General features: G+C 45.7%; 1 protein-coding gene across 3 annotated transcripts in view; it reads right to left on the minus strand.

Moving 5' to 3' along the window:
- The window catches only part of Ppm1h (protein phosphatase, Mg2+/Mn2+ dependent 1H), a 262,145-nt gene that overhangs the window by 39,696 nt on the left and 203,617 nt on the right, over positions 1 to 18,832 (minus strand). For all 3 annotated transcript variants that reach the window (XM_050163872.1, XM_050163873.1, XM_050163874.1), the window contains 2 exons: positions 7,185 to 7,248; positions 3,177 to 3,284 (listed from right to left, as the gene is read on the minus strand). In XM_050163872.1, coding sequence (XP_050019829.1) covers positions 3,177 to 3,284; positions 7,185 to 7,248 — 172 coding nt within the window. The remainder of the gene's footprint in view (positions 1 to 3,176; positions 3,285 to 7,184; positions 7,249 to 18,832) is intronic.

Here is an 18,832-nt window from a genome sequence, read left to right on the forward strand (position 1 = left end):
TGCCCCTTTGCTACTTGACAGTTATACAACTTGGGGAGGTATTTTATTTTCTGAGTCCCAATGTTCCAATGTATAGCATGGGTACAATAATTGTTTATCCCCCTAGTCTCTTAGGAACGAGAGGGTGCCTGTAAAATCCTAAGTATGTTAGATAGGACATGGGGAGACAGTCTAAAAGTACAACATCTCAGTTAAACATGAGAGACATGTCTCTGACACCTAGTCTGAGCACAATGGCCATGGCCAACAATCAGTCCGGCGGATTCCCATTCTGGAAGGCCTTTGCATAGTTGGTGTTTCCTAAGGCTGACAGTAAATATGGCTGAACGCTCTAAAGTCTAACTGCAGAGCAACTGTCTTTCAAACCACGCTGAGCGACTCTCCCCTTCTGTAGAGAAGGATCTCAAAGTGTGCATGGGGGAGGGGGGCTGAGAAAGAAGTTTTAGGGCTGCTGGAAAGAGCAAAACACTTAATTAGTGTTTCCTGAGATCCCCAGGGAGGCTTCTGTTAGAGTACAAAGGTGAGGGTGCCGGTTCACATGCTGGATGAATGGCTTTTCCCCTAGGGGGAAAGTACAGTTTTATGAGCCCAGTTACAAACCCTGTGCTCAGTGGAGTTCAAAGGAAACAGAGTTCAGGGTTCAGGATTTATTACTTTCCTCTGGTGAGAAGCAGCTTTGGCAGTAATTCCCTGGTCCTGATGTTGGCCAGCCTGGAGGGATCAGGAGCTCCAGGGGACTTCGGACACTCTGTCCAACTGTGGTCCTTACTATGTAGAACAGCTTCAGGAGCTCAGCAAGAAAACACCGGTGCGTTCTGGATGTGGACTGCTACTGTTTCCACTAAGTCAACTTCATGGATAGCTCCAGGGTCTATCGGGAAATATGACTTTCATGCCCAGTGTTTAGGCCTAGCAGTTTTCATGCCACCTCTATCTCTGACACTCTCAAAAGGAACTGTCCCTGTTGAGAGTTCTGTTGGGGAATCGGGCCTGAATGGCTGTTTGCATCCATGGAGAATACTGGAAGGGGCATATGGTCTGAACGGCAAACAGCTGGCCTGGAAGTCACTTGAAGCCTTTTATAAAAGGGGAGCTGGGCCCATCAAAACTCTTCTCTGCAATGTAGATATGTGGGGGGAGGGGTGGAGCTGGGTTGCTTGGGACATATGGAACATGGCTGATGAACTGAACAGCAGAACTTTCTCACGGGCTTTTGCTGAGGCAGTTCCCGCAGGGCTGTTCATTCCCGGTCCACTCTTGTAAAGCCTGGATATTTAAATGTTCATTTTGAAGACACCAGAAGTGCATCTTCTGATGGAAGTAAACACCTCCTTTTTGGGGTTATTCTGAGTGAATTCATGTTTCCCACAATCAAAATGATCTACATTAGAATAGTACCTACTGAGTGGGGTAGACCCTCACACCTACAGTTAGCTGCTTGGGAGGCCACGGCAGGAGGAGCCTGAGCTTGAAGTCAGCTTGGGCAATACAACGAGACCCTGTTCAAATTCCCTTCCCCAGCACACACTAGGCTGGTGTGTGTGTGTGTGTGTGTGTGTGTGTATGCGTGCATGCGCACATGTGGCGTGTATATCTCAGTGATAGAACAGGCAATGAGCTGCCACGTCCAATACACAGCTTTCCCCTAATCCCAGCACCTACTCTGGAGCAGACCATGCAGATGGAACGATGGTTATACATTCTGGACATTCCCACTATAACATGGGGCTTTAATAGCTCATTTTTCACGGTCTGGCAAACAATGCTGGTTTCTGACTTGCTTGTCTCTACCAGAGAAATTGGGAACTAAAGTTCTCCCTCTCCCAACCTCCTCTGCAGCTAGGAGAGTGACATGGTTTTAACCAATGAGACTTAAGTGAGCACAGGTAGGGAGAGAGGCTGTTCCCACACTTTTCACGAAAGCCTTTTGCTTATGGGTGCTGGGGGTACACGATGCCCTGCCCTTAGCTGAAGAACTACTGGAAGCTAGTGGCTGCTGGAGGAGGGAAGTCATTTCGCTTTAGGGGTTATGGTCCCCAGTATGCTCTTCATTCTAGTGGACAACCCGACCCCTATGGACATCTGGGCAGCACTAACTGGACTCAGTGGGTTATTAAAAAAAAAAAAGGAAGGAAGCTGGGCAGTGGTGGCGCATGCTTTTCATCCCGGCACCTTAACACAGAAACAACATCTTTTCTCAGCAATACATCATGGAAGCCAACACAGAACCTCGCAACAGTTCAAGAATTGTAGAAAGTAGTTTAGGATTTTATAAAAAAACATAGTCAAAATTAAAAATATATTTTTCACTGAACTTCTCCAAATGACACCTGAACGACACAAGCTCTAGGTCATAGATGAATAGCTGAGCTGCAAGGTACCAAGCAAAAATATTTCAGAAAGTATTTCCCTGTGCACAGGAAGAGTCGACTAAGACAAGACTTCCATCTGAGGGACAGAAATCAGGATGTCCCTTTAGACCAGTGGTTCTCAACCTTCCTAATGCTGAAACCCTTTAATACTGTGGTGATACCCAACCATAAAACTATTTTCATTGCTATTCCCATAACTGTAATTTTGCTATTATGAATCATAATATAAGTATTTTTGGAGACAGAGGTTTGACAAAGGGGTCATGACCCACAGGTTGAGAACTGCTGCCTTTGGAGGTACATCTGATCTAAACCACAGAGCGAACTGGAGGCTGTGGGTGGAATAAGGGCATTCCTGGCAAGACTAGATATAAAATAAACAAGCGTGAGAAATTGAAGGTCATACATGGGAACTGAGTTCATCTGGTTTGTGCAGGGAAACAAATATCTGATTAGAAAGTCAGATCAAATGACAAGCCTGGGATGGCAACTGGAGGTGGGTTGTGCTCCAAGCCATGGGGGGGCAGGGAAGACTGTGAGACATGAACATGTCTTTGGGAATAGTCACTTTATAGCAGTGTGTGGGAGGGACTGAAGGAGGGGACATGGAGGCAACACGGCTCACTAAGCAAGAGGTGGCGAGGGTATGAATCCAGGTAGTCGAAGTGAGACCGGGGTGACATGAGAGACACTGGTACATCTAAGTCCCGCTGGCTGTTGTTTGGATGTGGGATGTTGGTCAGGGAAGGCATAAAGCACAAATATTTTACTGTAAAAAATATAAACAAAAATTTCAAATGGTACCTCTGGAGCTGAAGACAGGAATGGTTTTATGTAGATGTTGGAGTCATGAACCTTCAGGTCATGGTCCCCAAGTCCCCTGGTCACTCCAATAGTTGCCATTACCCGGGCCTAGGAGTATAAGCAGAGAGTTACCAGAAATACACACAGTGACGGCATCCTGTCCCAAGTCTATGCCATTGGTACAGACTGTTAATATAGACTGCTCATCCCAACTGTGATGTGTATTATCATCAAAGTCACTGCTGGATCTTAGGATTTAGTAGGCTGCTCTGCTGCATGTCCTCCGTTTCCTTCTGTAGAGTCTGGGGTGAAGGGGCCGGAAAACTAACTAACTGTAACGCATGCATAACCTACAGCTGCTGAAATCAGTTCATACTAAATCAAGAGCATCCATCCATCCATCCATCCATCCATCCATCCATCCAAACATGCCCCCTCTACAAGTATTTGCTGGACAGCAGCTACATCCTTAGCAATATCAGCGGCAATAACAAAAGGTGAAGCAAGCCAGGGGCAGCTCCTGTCTTTGCGAATTTCAACTAGTAGTTTTATGGCCAGAGGAAATAAATCTTTAGTGACTCCATGATCTACCTCAATATTCCTACAAATCCTTCTGGGTGAAAAGAACAAAACACCCGGACTGCTAGGCGGTAGCCTCACACTTTCTTAAACTTGTTTATAATGGTTTATGGAATTGACATATTATGTTAATATCTACAGTCACCTTAAATATCTCCTAAAGCACCTACTATGTGCACACACCATGTAGAAGGGACAGATGACTTCATCTTGGTAAAGGAGGCAAGAGGTACGTATCTAGCAAATATATAAAATGTGCTTAAGTTCTGGAAGGCACATAAACAAAGGGATGTGTGAATTTAGAGGAAACACAAATTCTACTGAGAAGCTCCCATGGTGGAGGCAACGCTATGTGTTGCCAAAAGATACAGGATCAGACAGGCAGCCATGGCGTGATAGATTGCCTGTCAGACTGAGCAACATGCAGCCTAATGGTGTTAACATTAAGTCTCCAATAATAGAACCCATGTAGTGCTGCAGTTCTAAGACCTGAGCTGGGATTTTCCTCTCTTACGTGAGTGGTAAATGCCAAGGATGAAGGGAATCCAAGAAAGAACACTAAGTTTCAGGGCAGGTGGAGAAGGCACTTGCCACCAAGTGACAACCTAAATTTGATCCCTGGAACTCACATGGTGGAGGGAAAAACTGCAAGTTGTTTTCTGACCTTTAACACATGACCTGTGGCTCTTAAATAAATAAATATAAAACAAAAAACAAAAACGAAGAGAAAGAAAGGAAGGAAAGAAGAAAGGAAGGAAGGAAAAAAGGAAGGAAGGAAATAAGGAAGACACACTATAATCCCACATAGTTTCTTCACCCTTGTTTCTCTGAAGCACTGTTGATTGGCGGTAGTCTCAAGTCAGAAGGTACACATGGCTTACAGTACTGTAGAAATGAGATTATGCTACTTATGGGGGCTGGGCTTGAAACAGGATGTCACACCAAGGCTCAGGATGGCTCTCAACTCACTGTAATCCTCTTGCTTTAATCCTGACCCACCATGCCGTGTGTGTGTGTGTGTGTGTGTGTGTAAGCAGTGTGCATGTGTATCACAGGAATGTGTGACAGTCAGAAGACAACCTTTAGGAGTTAGTTCTTTCCTTTCACTATGTGTGCTCCAGGGACTAAACTCAGATTATCAGGTTTGGTGGCAAGTGTGTTTACTCACAGAGCCACCTTGCTGACCCCCATGACACATGTAACATCCAGATTCAAAGGGTATATAGGCTAGATGGGTCTCATTCCAGTTAAAGGAGTGTTCAGCTTGACATGGGCACATTCTGCATCTCTCTTTCCTGGCCCTTCTGCCTTCTCCCTGCAACAGTAGCTTCTCTGGCTGGAAAAAAAAAAAAAAAAAAAACGTGCCCGTGTTTGGAACAAAGAATGTAAATGCTGCTGGAAGTGACCAAACTTGTTTACACCTATACAGGTGTTACCCACCAGGCTTCTTAGAAGACTTTCTGGAAATAAAACGTAGCAGCTGTGAAAATACCCTGCCATGCCTGAGTAGGAGTTTGTAAAGAGGAAAAACAAAAACAAAAACCAAAAACAAGAACAAGAAGCCCTACAGGACTCTAAGAAACCAAGAAGAAGCGAGACAGGGATGGTGTGTCCACTTTCTCCAGGGTGGAATAGAGACGTGTATAGTAGCTTTCCACAGAGCAACAGGCTACATACAATGTAGCAGTCCACAGCACGACAGACAATGTAGCTCTCAACAGTGTAATAGGCTACAATGTAGCTTTCTAGTGACAATGTAGCTTTCCACAGTGTAACAGGCTACATTGTGGCTTTCCACAGTGCTAAGGGCTACAAAGGCAGAACTCACCCACCACTTCTCACAAGACAGCCCTTCTTCTTGAGCCCATTGAGAGGCTTTGGGACATTTTGGTGAATCAGACATTTCATTTAACCAAAATATTTAAATCTCATCGTTGAAGCCATACTTACCCGAACAAGACCAAGTCCGCTAAAATCCCAGCACTGGTGGGGGAGGTGCTCCGCACGCCTCACCCCTTAGAGAGGAGTTAATCGGCAGTTGATAACTGCTAGGGAAGGGAGAATCACTCTTTTTTTGAGGGTGTGGTCAATGGTAGGTTTCCTATGTTCTAGGGGAGGCCTTGTGTCATGAACTTAAGGGCAGCACTAACTGGATATTATAACAAAAAACAAGACAAAAAAGCGGCAAGTGGAAAATGCTAGAAGGGATATGGAGAGGAGAAATGAAGTGATGGATATTGTGTTTTATTGTAGACATGTATGAAATTCTTAAAAAGAAAAATTATTTTTGAAAAAACAACAACAACAAAAATCTCCATGCTGATAGCCTTCTAAGAGAGACAGCAGTCCACTTTCCTGTTCAGGAGAGCTCGTGGAACCTAAGGGAAGAACTTTCTCAGTACTGGCAGGTATAACTAGGCCAGAGACTGGGAGGAACAGTCTGGATGATGCTAGAGACCTTGCTTTGATATTCTTGTGAGTCATTTTTTTCTGGGTAAATACTATCTAATACTCATAGACAATTCGCTTGAAGACTCATCTTCTTGTGACCACACTGCCTACTTATAATTGAAACTCTTAGTTCTGAATGGAAGTGAGTTGGGTTCAGAGGAAGTATTTAGGTCTGGGCTCAGAGCTTAGTCATCTCAGCACGGGCACCCGAACTTCCTCCGCATCTGCTCACACATCTCATGTCTACAGTCTTCTTGGGGTGCAACCGTGTCATTCAGTGTTTGCTTTTGATGGGGGTGCTGGCACTCAGTCGTGGCTCTGTTATCGCAGTCTGGGCTCTTGGTCCTGTGGTGTAACTGCAATGCCACTTTGGAGTCCTTTTGTTGGGGCAAGTAGAAAAGCTGACTTACAAAATCTGAACGTCAGTGGTGGGATGAAAGGATATTAGTTAAGAGTTCCACACCGGGGCTGTTTTCTGCTTGCTGTATGGTTCTGCTTGGGCGCTTTTAATCTGGCAGCCTGTCTACTGAGTAGAGGTAGCATAGCCAACTTGACCTGCCTCTGAGCTTCTATCAGTTATGAGATAGAGTGGTGTGTGTGGAAGTGGCTGTGTTTAAACCGTAGAGTGACTCAGATGGGTAGGAAGGGGATGCTAGATTCAAAAAATTGGCTGCCCACCCAACCTCTCAGATTCTGCTACTGTCTGGACCCTCAAGGTAAGTGACCTGAAGAATGATAGATGTGATGCTTAAGTTGTCATGGCAATAAAATCCCAAACCACTGAGTGACGCACACAAATGGCCACAGGCTCAGAGTACACAGGGCTCCAGACATCCCTCTCATTCCAGGATGAACACGCCACAGGCTCAGAGTAGACAGGGCTTCAGACACCCCCTCATTCCAGGACAAACATGCCACAGGCTCAGAGTACATGGGGTTCCAGACACCCCTCTCATTCCAGGACGAGCGCGAGCCTACCTTCTTGCCTTCTCCGTATATAAGAGGAAACTTCAAGTCATCATCCTCAATGGTTTTGTATGCCCTGGAGGAGGATAAACACCATTTTAAAAATAGGTTTGCACTCAATTAATCACCCTCTGCCCTGACACGGAACCTCATTTTCCTAGAGGTCCCAAGCATGTACTGCATTTTCTGCCTCTTTGTTTATAGTTTATATAGTCATTCTCCATACAAAAGTGTGTGTGTGTGTGTACTCTGACAAGCCAGGAACTATTAAGTCTTTGTATTCTTAAAGAGGGAGAAAACTATTTATCATTAGTGAGAAGATGAGACAGAGTTCTGTTCTTAGAGCCTTTGTGATAATGAAGTGGTCCAGCAGCTGCTGGACTCTTCCTGCAGCCTAAAACCGTGATAAACAGCCATGCTCAGGGGGTAAATGGAGTGTGCACACCCTCCGAGAGCCAGTTCTCACCTTCAGGGGATGTTTACATCAAACGTCCTCTATTGGGATGACTGGGGATGGATGATACAGCACCCGTTTGACCTCTGGATGAGAGTCAAGGTTGGCAGAAAATTGTTTCACAATAGCTTTCAGAGGGCCATTCGCCACACAGAAAACTACTTCATACTTCATCGGTTTACGGCAGACATAGGTGTCTAGATGTCACTGCCAGCGAATGAAGTCATGTGTCCCCACATCTGCCCATAAGCAAGTTCAAAAACACACAACCATCCTAGCCAGTTAGTAGCCATGTTCCTTGGTCAAAGCAGATCTACCTTTCTGCGTTTGCTTTCCTCATGTGTGAAGTAAGGATAATGCACAAGATACAAAGGGCTCAGCAGACAGCCTCTGCTCATTGAGGACCCAATTAAGCACAACTATTAGTAGAATTTAGCAGGTAATTAATTTTTGGTGTAATATTTCCCCTTTCTGCAAAATGGGAAGGACTACTCATTCACCACCCCGGAACGATGTGTGTTGGGGTTCTTGGGACTTCATTAAGCAAACAAGGTCAAAAAGTTATGAGGAAAAAAAAAAAGTACAGACAGGGTAGGGCAGGTTTGAAATGCATGGAGAAAACCCATTTATTGAATGGCCTCCCGGATCTATACTTTAGGCCACTAGTGAGTGAGGGTGAATCAAATGTATGGACGCTCTTGAAATACAGAAGCATGTGGCCCAAATTCAAAGGCACTGAGAACAAGGCACCAGGACCTGTGATAAAGATGCCATGCTGGAACTCATTTGCTGCATGCTAATCTGAAAATTAAAGGTTTTTAAAAGCATGCACCTTCAAGGTGAAAGTGTGCCCTGCTATCCAGAGACCTATTTGGACATGCCATTCTTTCCTAGGTGAGAGAATCAGTGAGGTTTTGCCATCAAATCCACCTGGGTTTAAGTTCAGCTCTGAGTAAGTGGGTGTATTCTCTGGACCTCAGTATCCACATCATTCAAACAAGGAGAGTCGACAATGACATACAGAGTTCAGTATGTGCTCAGCACAGCTATGCTCAGAGAACAGGAAAGCTGCTACAGTCCCTGGCAGCTGAGCCCGGAGTAACCCAGAAATGGAGTTTTCAAGGAAAAAAAAAACCCCAAACAACAAACCACAGTATTTCCTTCCGTTAAACCTATCAAATTAACACAAAGTGGAAATTAGCCACTTTAGATGTTTAATATACTCACATGAACCATTTTAAACACTAAGGGACATAAGCCACTTGGGGAGGTAAATAAAGCTATTATTAGACTCTAGCCCCAGCTTGGGGATCAACTGTGCTGAGTGGCTCTCACCCTCGGCTATATAATGAACCACCTGCAAGGGCTTTAAAACATCCTGAGGCCCGGGCCACAGCACGGAGCAATTAAAGTCGATTCTCTGGGAAAGGGACATGGGCATCAGGTGTTTTGTTTGTTAAACCTTCCAAGGAAAACGCTACCATACAGCTCTGTTGGACTCTGCTGTAGGCCAAGCTCCAGTGAGTTTACACTGGAGGGAAATTAAGCAGAGAGGCCCTCATCAGTTTGACTATTGACAGGAGGGACTGGGTGGCTCCAAAGAGGGGATGGCAATGGGCTGAGAAAGGCTCTCAGATGCTGTGTGGGTGTGAGGACAGTCTTAGACAGAGAGGCGATGAGGTAAGAATTAGACACAGGGAATGGGCAGCCCTGGGATGCCAGCACAGGAGTTTATAACTAGAGAGGAGGCAGAAGGCAGCAGATCCCAGAATCAAGGACAGGGAAACACTCCCTAGAGACTGGCTACAAGACGCAACTGGCTTGGGAAGGCAGAGAGAAAACTGTTCCAACTCCACCATAAGTTCATCCTGTCAAATCCTCTCGGGACAGAGGCCACCAGGATCACAAAATCCATGTCTCACAGCTCAGAAAGACAGACACACAACACTGCCTTTGCAGTTGCTACCCCAGGATCAAGGCGACTGCAAAATTCGACATTATACTTTAGCTTATTAATTTATCCTTAGAACAAGAAATTAAAAGAGAAACAAGGACTAGACGGTGGCTCAGTTGGTAGAGGGCTTGCAGGAAGCCCCAAGTGCAGCTGTAATGCCAGCAGCTGGGAGGTGGGAGAGGGCGGATCATAAGTTCAAAGGTATAGGAAGGTCATCCTTGGATATATAGTGCATCCTCAGCCAGCCTAGGCTACAAGAGACCCTATTTCAAAATGAATTAAAAACAGAAATGAACAGCCTTAGGAAAAGAAAGAGTTATTCTGTTCCCACTGGTGTTGGTTTTCAATAAAATACGAACCCTTTCTCCTCCAGCGAGAAACAAGCACAATGATTGTGCTGAGAGCGTGCACCAGCACTTTCTCCCACACATTCTTCCCGGGTATCAAGCACAGCCCATTCTGTAAGGGGACGGCCGTGGACCAATACAGAGTCTGAAGAATACCATGAAATGAAATACTCAGGACGGGGGTGTTGCTTAATGGGAAAGCTCGCGGTTGGCATGCGTGATGCCTGGGTTTGATTCTCAGTAGTGAAAACCAAACAACAATCAAAAAAAAAAAAAAAACCCCTCAAGAATCGACAACTGGCAACCAGGTGAGAGTGTGTATAGGGCTAAGAATAAGTCCAACAGATTTAATTTACTGGGGCAGATACTGGACTTGGTAGTTAAGTATAGCTTCTAAAATCTGTCAGAGACCCCATCTTACTGATGGGGAAACGGTCAGGGAGTTACTTCCCCAAGATCACACATTAAGTGGATAGCTCTAACCCAGGAAACATCCCCAAGTATGAGAGCAGGGCTAACCTTTGGGGACGTTTGCCTCTGGCCAATGAGTCCGACGTGAGACAACTCGGAGTGGGTAGTCAGCAAACATTTGATGGGGAAAAGAGAACCTGGGTGAGTGAGGACAGAACACTTTCGGAGTGTCAAGAGAACAAATCCACTGCCTGGCAGTCAATGAAATCTATAGGGAGGAGGGCGGGCGGGGTAAATAGTGGAAATGACCATCTGGGTCCCACACCTGTATCTGACCCCTGCCCACTTCGTCTATGGCCACAAGAGGCAGCTTATTCTTGTCCTTCAGAGAACAGATATACTGCAGACATCCTGGGCAGGTAAAGGCCTCCCCCTGGCTCTGACCACTTGCAATGCCCTGTCTAGTGCTATCCTCCATCATCCTTGTTCACACTACAGCAGTCACACTTCCAGCTTGTCCACACTCCCCTCTTCTCCACCCAGGGGAGGTGAGAGGAGAAAGGAGGATGGTGGAATTTGAGAGTGCCAACACACCGTGGTTGTTTATAACCAAGAATGTGGCAAAAGGACAAATTCCTTCATTCCAGATCCTAAGATTTGGAAAATTCTGTTAAATGAATAGAGAAAATTCAAACTCAGATTATTCACCGGCTTTATAACAGCATAACTGATCAGGGATTCCAGTTAAGCAATCACTTGTTCTAAGACAGCACATTAAAAAGCCGATGAAAGACTCTTAGATCACTCTTCCATTGGGTCAACTGCTTTGTGAAATTTGTGAGATGAGAAATGAATGCAAGGCTTATAAGGGGTTACTGTATACATTCTTGGCTTTTCCTACTTTAGAGACATTACCCTCAGATAAACTTATTTATTTATTTATTTATTTATTTATTTATTTATTTATTTATTTTAAGTAATAGTTTCAGGCCAGGCATTGTGGCAAGCACCTTTAATTCCAGCAATCAGGAGGCAAAGGTGGAAAGAGCTATGTCTACTCAAGGCCAGCCTAGTCTACATATTGAGTTCAGAGCTACACAGAGAGATGCTGTCACAAACCAAACAATGTTTCCTGTCTGAGGGCTCTGAAGACATCTGGAATGAACTGTCTCAGTGCCCCCTTCCTTAGTTCTCTCAACTGTGTCTCACAGGACCTTGGGGACATCCATCACCACTCATGCCACCATGTACTCAACACGTTTGTTACCAAATATCACAGACCATGACAAGTGCCCTCTGTGGGTTGTCTGGCCTGTCAGTGTCCTCCAGATTGGCGCTTACCTTAAGGGAAAGCTCTTGAGGTGTGGTCTAATTAAGAATGAAGTTATTCTTTTGATTTGGACTTTGTTCTTTAGAGATCAATGAAACGTATTTGCACTGCACACATGCACACGCATGCCTGTGTATGAGGGGTTTTATGGTCACAGGTTGAGATGATAAGGGAAAACAAACAAACAAACAACAACCTCTAGCCCACAACCAAACAAGACAGACTCCATTCCACAAGAGAAAGTCTAGAAAGGTTTCCTTGGAGACGTCTCCTCTAGTTTTGGGGGGCACACTGGTTAGTTTACTTTGAATAAAGGACCCCATTGCCCTTATTAATTTTACCTTGCTAACGTCAGTCTATTGTTATTACCCACTGAGAAATGTTGTTTTGTTTTTGTTTTCAGACAGGGTCTCACTATGTAACCCTGGCTGTTCTTGAACTTGCTATGTATGTAGGCCATGTTGGCCTCTAACTCACAGAGATCCACCTGCCTCTGTTTCCAGAGTGCTGGGTTTAAAGACATACACTTTCACACCTGGCTTAATTTCCTATTTTTTTTAAAAAAAGAAATATTTATTAATTTATGCATATTACCCCCCATGAGTAGCACCCTGGTCTAGTGTATTACCCCACGGATGTACACCCTAATCTAGTGTATTACTCCATGGGTAGCACCCTGGTCTAGTGTATTACCCCATGGGTAGCACTCTGGTCCAGTGTATTACTCCCAGAACACCGCTCATCTCGGAGACTTACTTCTGAACTTCTCCCTCTTTTCATTCCTCTTTTTGACTCTTTGGCAGCTTCCTACTCAGCCCTACACTTCTAACTACTCTCTGACTATGGTTCTTTCTAATTTGATTCTAATTGTGAGAAATACTTTGGTATGTTCCTTGCAGCATCCTAGAATTCCTCAGCCTCAGAAATCTGAGTAGAACAATGGAATATTATGTCAGTGTCAGGCTAAACGCTTTCACCCTTACCTCCAAAACAAATTATAACCTTCCTCCCACCAGAGTCCAAGCCCCATCATCTCTTCCCACATGAAGGTAGCTGGCTCTCTTCACTCAAGGACAGAGGCAGTGGTGCCAGGACAATGTCTCTAGGCCTGGGGAACAAGGGTGTTGGAACTGTTTCGGCTTCTCACCCACGCACCTCTGGTCTTAGAGCAATCGGGGTAAGTACTCCATCAGATCCTGCCACTGCCCTTTCATACCCTCCAATGGCTTTCTGTTATATCATAATCAACAGCCTTTTGAAAACTGCCCCCCCTTTCCTGCCATCCTGACCTTATTATTTTTCTCCACGGAACAGCTAACAACGTTTTTCTTTCTTACACTATGTTATAGTACAACTCTGCAATTTTTTTTTCAGGTTCAGTTTTTTCTTCTTCTGGTGGCACTATGTTTGAGACGTGAAGGGTTTAGAATGTGGGACTTTAGCTATGAGATGTGGGTCAAGACGGGCGGGCCTTTGCCAAGTCCCTAGTTCCAGCTGCTCTCTGCTACCACAAGCTCCTGCAGTGAACTGAGCTGCTTTGTCCCCTGCCTTCCTGCCCTGATGGACCGCAACCATCTTGAAGTCATGATGAAAACAAGTACTCCTGACTCTTCTGCTGCTCTGTTAAGTGTTCAGTCACAGCAATGCTAAGGCCACAAATGTTCCCCCACACTCACGAGTTCTGCGAGAGAGGACATTTTTGATTGGGTAAATCTAACGTTCCTGGTACCTCAACACATTATGGTGCTTAGTAAATTCTTGATCATTTAAGCAAGTCGATGTGTTTTACCTTCCCTAGCAGAGGCTTTTCATGCCTTCCTGTTCTAGTCTCCTTTTCAGAACAGAAGCCAAGAACTTCCTTGTATGCAAAGGGAGTTCACCGTTCACAGTCTCAGGGTTGCGAGCTTCATCCATTTTTCTTCCTGTGCTTGCAGGCTCTGTACTAATCTGCATAGCCTCAGACCTTTCCTGAGCACTTACTTCAAGAGATCTCCGTGGAGTCACAGAGATCCTTCTAGCTATTATTGGGTGAGGATTGTTCCAGAACTTCACCAAGAACACATCTGGCCAAGCCCTGCGTCAGTTTTGTAATTTTCATCAGAAAAACCTTAGCCCAGCTGGGTGGCCTGTAACAAATCTCTCAGCGTCATCAACGCTCCTCTCTCACCCCACCCCCACTTACCTTCACATAACCCATCTATGAAAACCTCCCTGATCTGGCACTGGTGCCCTGGGATGCTTCTTCCTGGTCGCTGTTTCTTTAAAAACATGAGACTCTCATTCCCTCTTCCTCAGCTACTCTACTTCCAGATCTCACTCTAGTCCTACAGGAAAATGCTACCTCTGGGCACGCAAAGCATAGAACTGCATGCTGCTCACTGCCCCATGCGATCCTTCACACTGTTCACTTAGGGCCCTGTGAATTAGCTTACCGTGTCCGCCCCATCCCCATTCTGAACATTAGTTCTCTGAAGACTGTGACTCCGTAGGTTCTGCCTGCTCTTCATGCGGGCAGGCAAGCACACTGTGGATGGAACCCAGACACTAGCAGATGTCTGAGTGATGAATGATGGCTGGCCCCTCACCTTCAGCTGCTGAGTTTCCCTCTAAGACGGTGTGCAATGGCCTTAGTATTTCTCTTCACCTTGCCTTCAGCAGACTTCTCTAAAAATCAGAGCTAAGATCTCTCTTAAGTAGAACTCTTTATATTAAAATTGTAGGTTTTCTTTCATTACCTATACATATTAATAGATAGTTACAAAGTAATTAAAACACCGTTTATGATTCTCCGAATGATTACTTTCTACAGGAAATTCCTAAATATCCTTTGGGATGGCCATTTTTAAAAGTCACAGTTCTTGCATGCTGTGTAGTGTTGCCAAGACACCGTAGTAACTTCAGTTTATATTGACTGACATACAGTCTTCTATATTAACTTGGTTTAAAGGTCTGCTGCCCACTTGAGGAAGTATTTTAAGACACGCACTGTGATGTCTATCTGCGTGCAGTCCTATCTACTTTGGGGACTGAGGTAAGAGAATGGCTTTAGCAAGGACTTTTAAGAGAAAAGAATTCCAAGCAAAAGGAGGGAGGGGAAGGAGAAGGGGAAAGAGAAAGGAGAAAGTAAAAAAGGGAATGAAAGTCTTCTTGGTCTTTCGGGGAGTTCGTTCCCAGCCAGAGGATCCCCCTCCCACACACTGTGATGGGTGGGTGGGGAGGGGTGGGGGATGTATGTCCCTGTGGGTGCATAGGTGTGTGCTCTTGTGTGGAGATCAGAGGACATCCTAAAGTGTTGTTTCTCAGGGGTCAACCACTTTGTTTTTTAGACATGGTCTCTCACCTGTAGCTCACTAGCTAGTCTAGGCTAGCAAGCCAGTTCCAGGGCACCTATCTCTGCCTCTTTAGTCCTGAGCTTAAAATGAAGGCTCTATTTTTTTTGTTTGTTTGTTTATTTTGCTTTTAGAGACAGGGTTTCTCTGTAGTATTAGAGACTGTCCTGGAACTGGCCTTGAACTCACAGAGATCTGCCTGCTTCTTTTTAATCCTGAGCACTGGGATTAAAGGCATGCGCCACCACCACCCAGCTAAATCTTTCTTCTCTTTCATTTATTTTGGTTTTTCAAGACAAGGTTTCTTTGTGTAACAGCCCTAGCTGTCCTGGAACTAGCTATGTAGATCAGGTTGGTCTCAAACTCATAATCACCTGCCTCTGCCTCCCAAGTGCTGGGAATAAAGGCCTGTGCCACCACCGCCAGACAAGGCTCTATTTTAACGTGGTTCCTCATACACAGCACAAACTTTAGCAACTGAACTACCTCCTTTCTGACTTCTTAGCTGTAGTTCAGAGGTCACACTTGGACATCACCTACCCTGAGTACTTCCCACAAATTCCCCTTTCTCCTAAGCTACAAACTTTCACTAAAAGAGAGGAGTAGAAAAAAACTGCGCATGTCACTAAACTGATTTCCTTAGCAGAACTTCAAAGTTGTCTAAAGAGAATATGATCCCTTCTGGGGGAACTGAAGGACGGTTTGCCTTTGGGGACAACAGAATCTGGACAGTCTGTGATCTCCAGTGACACATACCACTGAGTCACATTCTTCCACTAACCTCTCGACATCGCCTTGGATGTCTCTCTTCCCCCGAGGACCTTTCTTCCTGAATGTTCCTCCCTCCTGGCAGAGCCCACTGTGGTGAACTGCAGCACTCCAGGCTCAGAGTCGGTGGTTTGGAAGTAATATTGCAGTCCTCACATGTACTAGCTGCGTGAACTTAGGAAAAGTCCCTGAAATGTCTGGACTTGCTTCTTCAACTGGGTACTGGGGAGGATACTTGCAAGCGCAGAATGCAAATATGCCCTTTATGAAGGATAGCCTGCTAATGACACATGAATTAGGACTATTAAGGTCACAGGAACCTTATTCTTTCCTTAGTAGAGCTACGGAGTTAAAGAACTGGCTAACAGAGGCGGAAACAGTACATGCTCATAGAGACACCATCTTGCTGAGCAAAAGAACCACCCCAATTTAAGCCTTTTCTGCTGTCAACCAATGATATACAAGCCTACAGGCACCTTTGTCCTAACAAGCCGCAGGCCTTGGTAGGACGCCTGAGATCTAAACAGCAATCTAAAGGGAGAATTGCTGGATTAGTTTCCCTTTGAGGCGGAAGCCCACTGCCTCTCCAGGAGGGAGGGGAGAGCCACATGCAGTCTCTTTTCTCCACAGCACAGAGTCCTAGCCTTGGCACAGTCACGTCTCACCAGGCAAGTATGCCTGGATGGAGGAACAGCGGGAAGGAGCATCCTGCCCTTGGGTCCTCACTGCTGCCTCCCTAGAACAAAGTCTCAACAGCAGCTCACATCCCACAAGGCCCGGGAGGAAACACCATTCAGGCTTGAAGCCCAAAAGCCAGCGGTGGTTCTCAGAGCTTGGCAAAACCCCAATTAAGCAATACTGGAATCTGTCATGGCTCTCCCCTGACTGGCTCATCCCACCCCCACTCATTTTAGGCCTTCCTGGAAAAAGCAATGTGGGGCTGGCAGCCACCTCACGCTTCCTTTTTTTTCTGCCAGCCATCTGTATTTCTAAAGGCATCAAAGCCCGGAGCCTGACCACAGAGTCGCGGAAATGGAGGCTGCTTCCTGCTCCTGGCGTGGTGCTAGCGGACAGCCAGCTCAGCCCTCATAGCCTGCTCTGTGTGTGTGTGCACGCGCACGCGTGGGTACATATGCATACACACGCACACATGTGCACACACACATGTGCACACACACACGGCTCCTTTATAGTCACACAAGATTCAGTATTTAAGTTCTAAGAGCCTTTTCTTCCTGGCTTCAAAGTGTTCCAGAAAATCCTCAGACATATCTTAAGCTTGCAAGTGGGTGGGAACTTGGCCTGCTGGAAAGATGGGGGCCACACAGTCAGGGACACAGAATCTGTGGCAAGCTTTAACAAGAGCAGGCTCTTATCGGAGATGTGGATGATGGGTCCCTGGGGAGAGTCTGAGAGAGCTAAGAAATATCTGGCATTTGCAAGATAGTTTGGAGTCTAGCCTTTAGGCTCTTGCCTGGTTCAACTCCTCTGTCATAGACTCAGCACTGCCTGACAGGATTGAGTTACCTTCAAACCTAAGTTGTGTGTATGCGTGCACATGTGTGTGTGTGTGTGTGTGTGTCCCCATCTATGGGTGTGATAGTTTGACTCACTGGTTTTCTACATCCACATGCCCATAGCAAATTTCAATAGTTATTCAGTTATAAGACCCCTGGCGAGGTCAATTTGAGGCTCTCTAAACAAATCTCCTCTTTTCTAATTTTGGTCCCGGGAGCATCATTTATATTAGTCAAAGTCTGTAAGTATTAAGCCATTATGAGGCTGATACATCCCTGTTGGACCCAGGTACGAAGACCAAGTTTGAGCTGTCTGAAAATGATGCGTATTTGGCGAGAGAACCAAGAGGGCCGACAACCGCGCTGCCTATCACACGGAGGTTCAAAGCAAGGAAGTAAACAACATCCCCATCACAGCCACATAAAAGGGCCTTCTGGTCTCTCTAGGAAAGCACCCCATAACGAGGTTTAAGGTTTGGTCCTAGAGAGGAAATCTTCCTGGTGACAGAGCCGACCCACAAACCCTGGGAAAATTCCCGTTGCTTTTCTTTCATCCACTAGCGTGAAGTGGACCATACCTGGAGTTTGGGGATTGGTAATCATACTTTTTTTTTTTTGGCCTAAATGCTCCTCTTGCTCCTAACAGGCCTATGTATAATGGAGAGAGGCAAACAGAAGGGGCCGGGGAGATGGCACAGTAGGTAAGGTGTCTGTACCATGTGCTGGGCAGGTTTGGACTAGAGTCACCTGAGAAGAGGGGCTTCAATGGAGGAATGGCCTCTGTCAGATTAGCCTCTGGGTGTGTCTATGGGGCATTTTCTTCATTAACTATTGGTGGGAAGAGCCTGGCCCATTGTGGGTGGGGCCATCCTTGGACAGGTGGTCCTGGGTTCTATAAGAAAGCAGGCTGAGTAAGCCAGAGGAAACAAGTCAGTAAGCAGCACCCCTCCATGGCCTAAGCGTCAGCTTCTGCCTCCAGGTCCTGCCTTGGTTTCCTGCCCTGACTCCCCTTCGTGATGGACTGGCTCTAACGTGTAAGATGTCAGAAATCTTTTCCTCCCCGAGTTGCTTCTGCCGTGGTTTTACCCCAGCAACAGAAAAGCAAACTCGGACACTGAGCAAGCTTGGGGACCTGAATTCGACCCCAGCACTCTGCATGTCTGTTATCCCGGCGCTAGGTGATTTTCCGACTCACAGCCACAAGCGGAGTGGCAGAGAGGCATACTCCACTTGCATAGAAGATGAAGACACTGAGGATCCATTTCTGAAAACTAGAAACAAGTGTGTGTAAAGAGAACCAGTGCTATTTTGGGACAAATCATTCAGAGTGACTCATAGGGAAATTCCAGATTTGGAAATTATTTCGGATCCACTGCTCTTTCTGGGTGTACATTAGTACTTGGCTAAGAGAGCTTCATGTTCTAATCAATAACATTAGCTCTCCCCACGGGCCTCAATCACAGAGCCTCGCTTTTATGACCAACGGAGAGTGATTTTAGCTTTCACTGGGACCATTCATTCTGAAACAAACATGAACTTCATTGACACTG

The sequence above is a fragment of the Alexandromys fortis genome, unplaced genomic scaffold, assembly GCF_014885135.2.
Source record: "Alexandromys fortis isolate MF-2015 unplaced genomic scaffold, M_Fortis_MF-2015_v1.1 scaffold_125, whole genome shotgun sequence".
NCBI classification, from domain to species: Eukaryota; Metazoa; Chordata; class Mammalia; order Rodentia; family Cricetidae; genus Alexandromys; species Alexandromys fortis.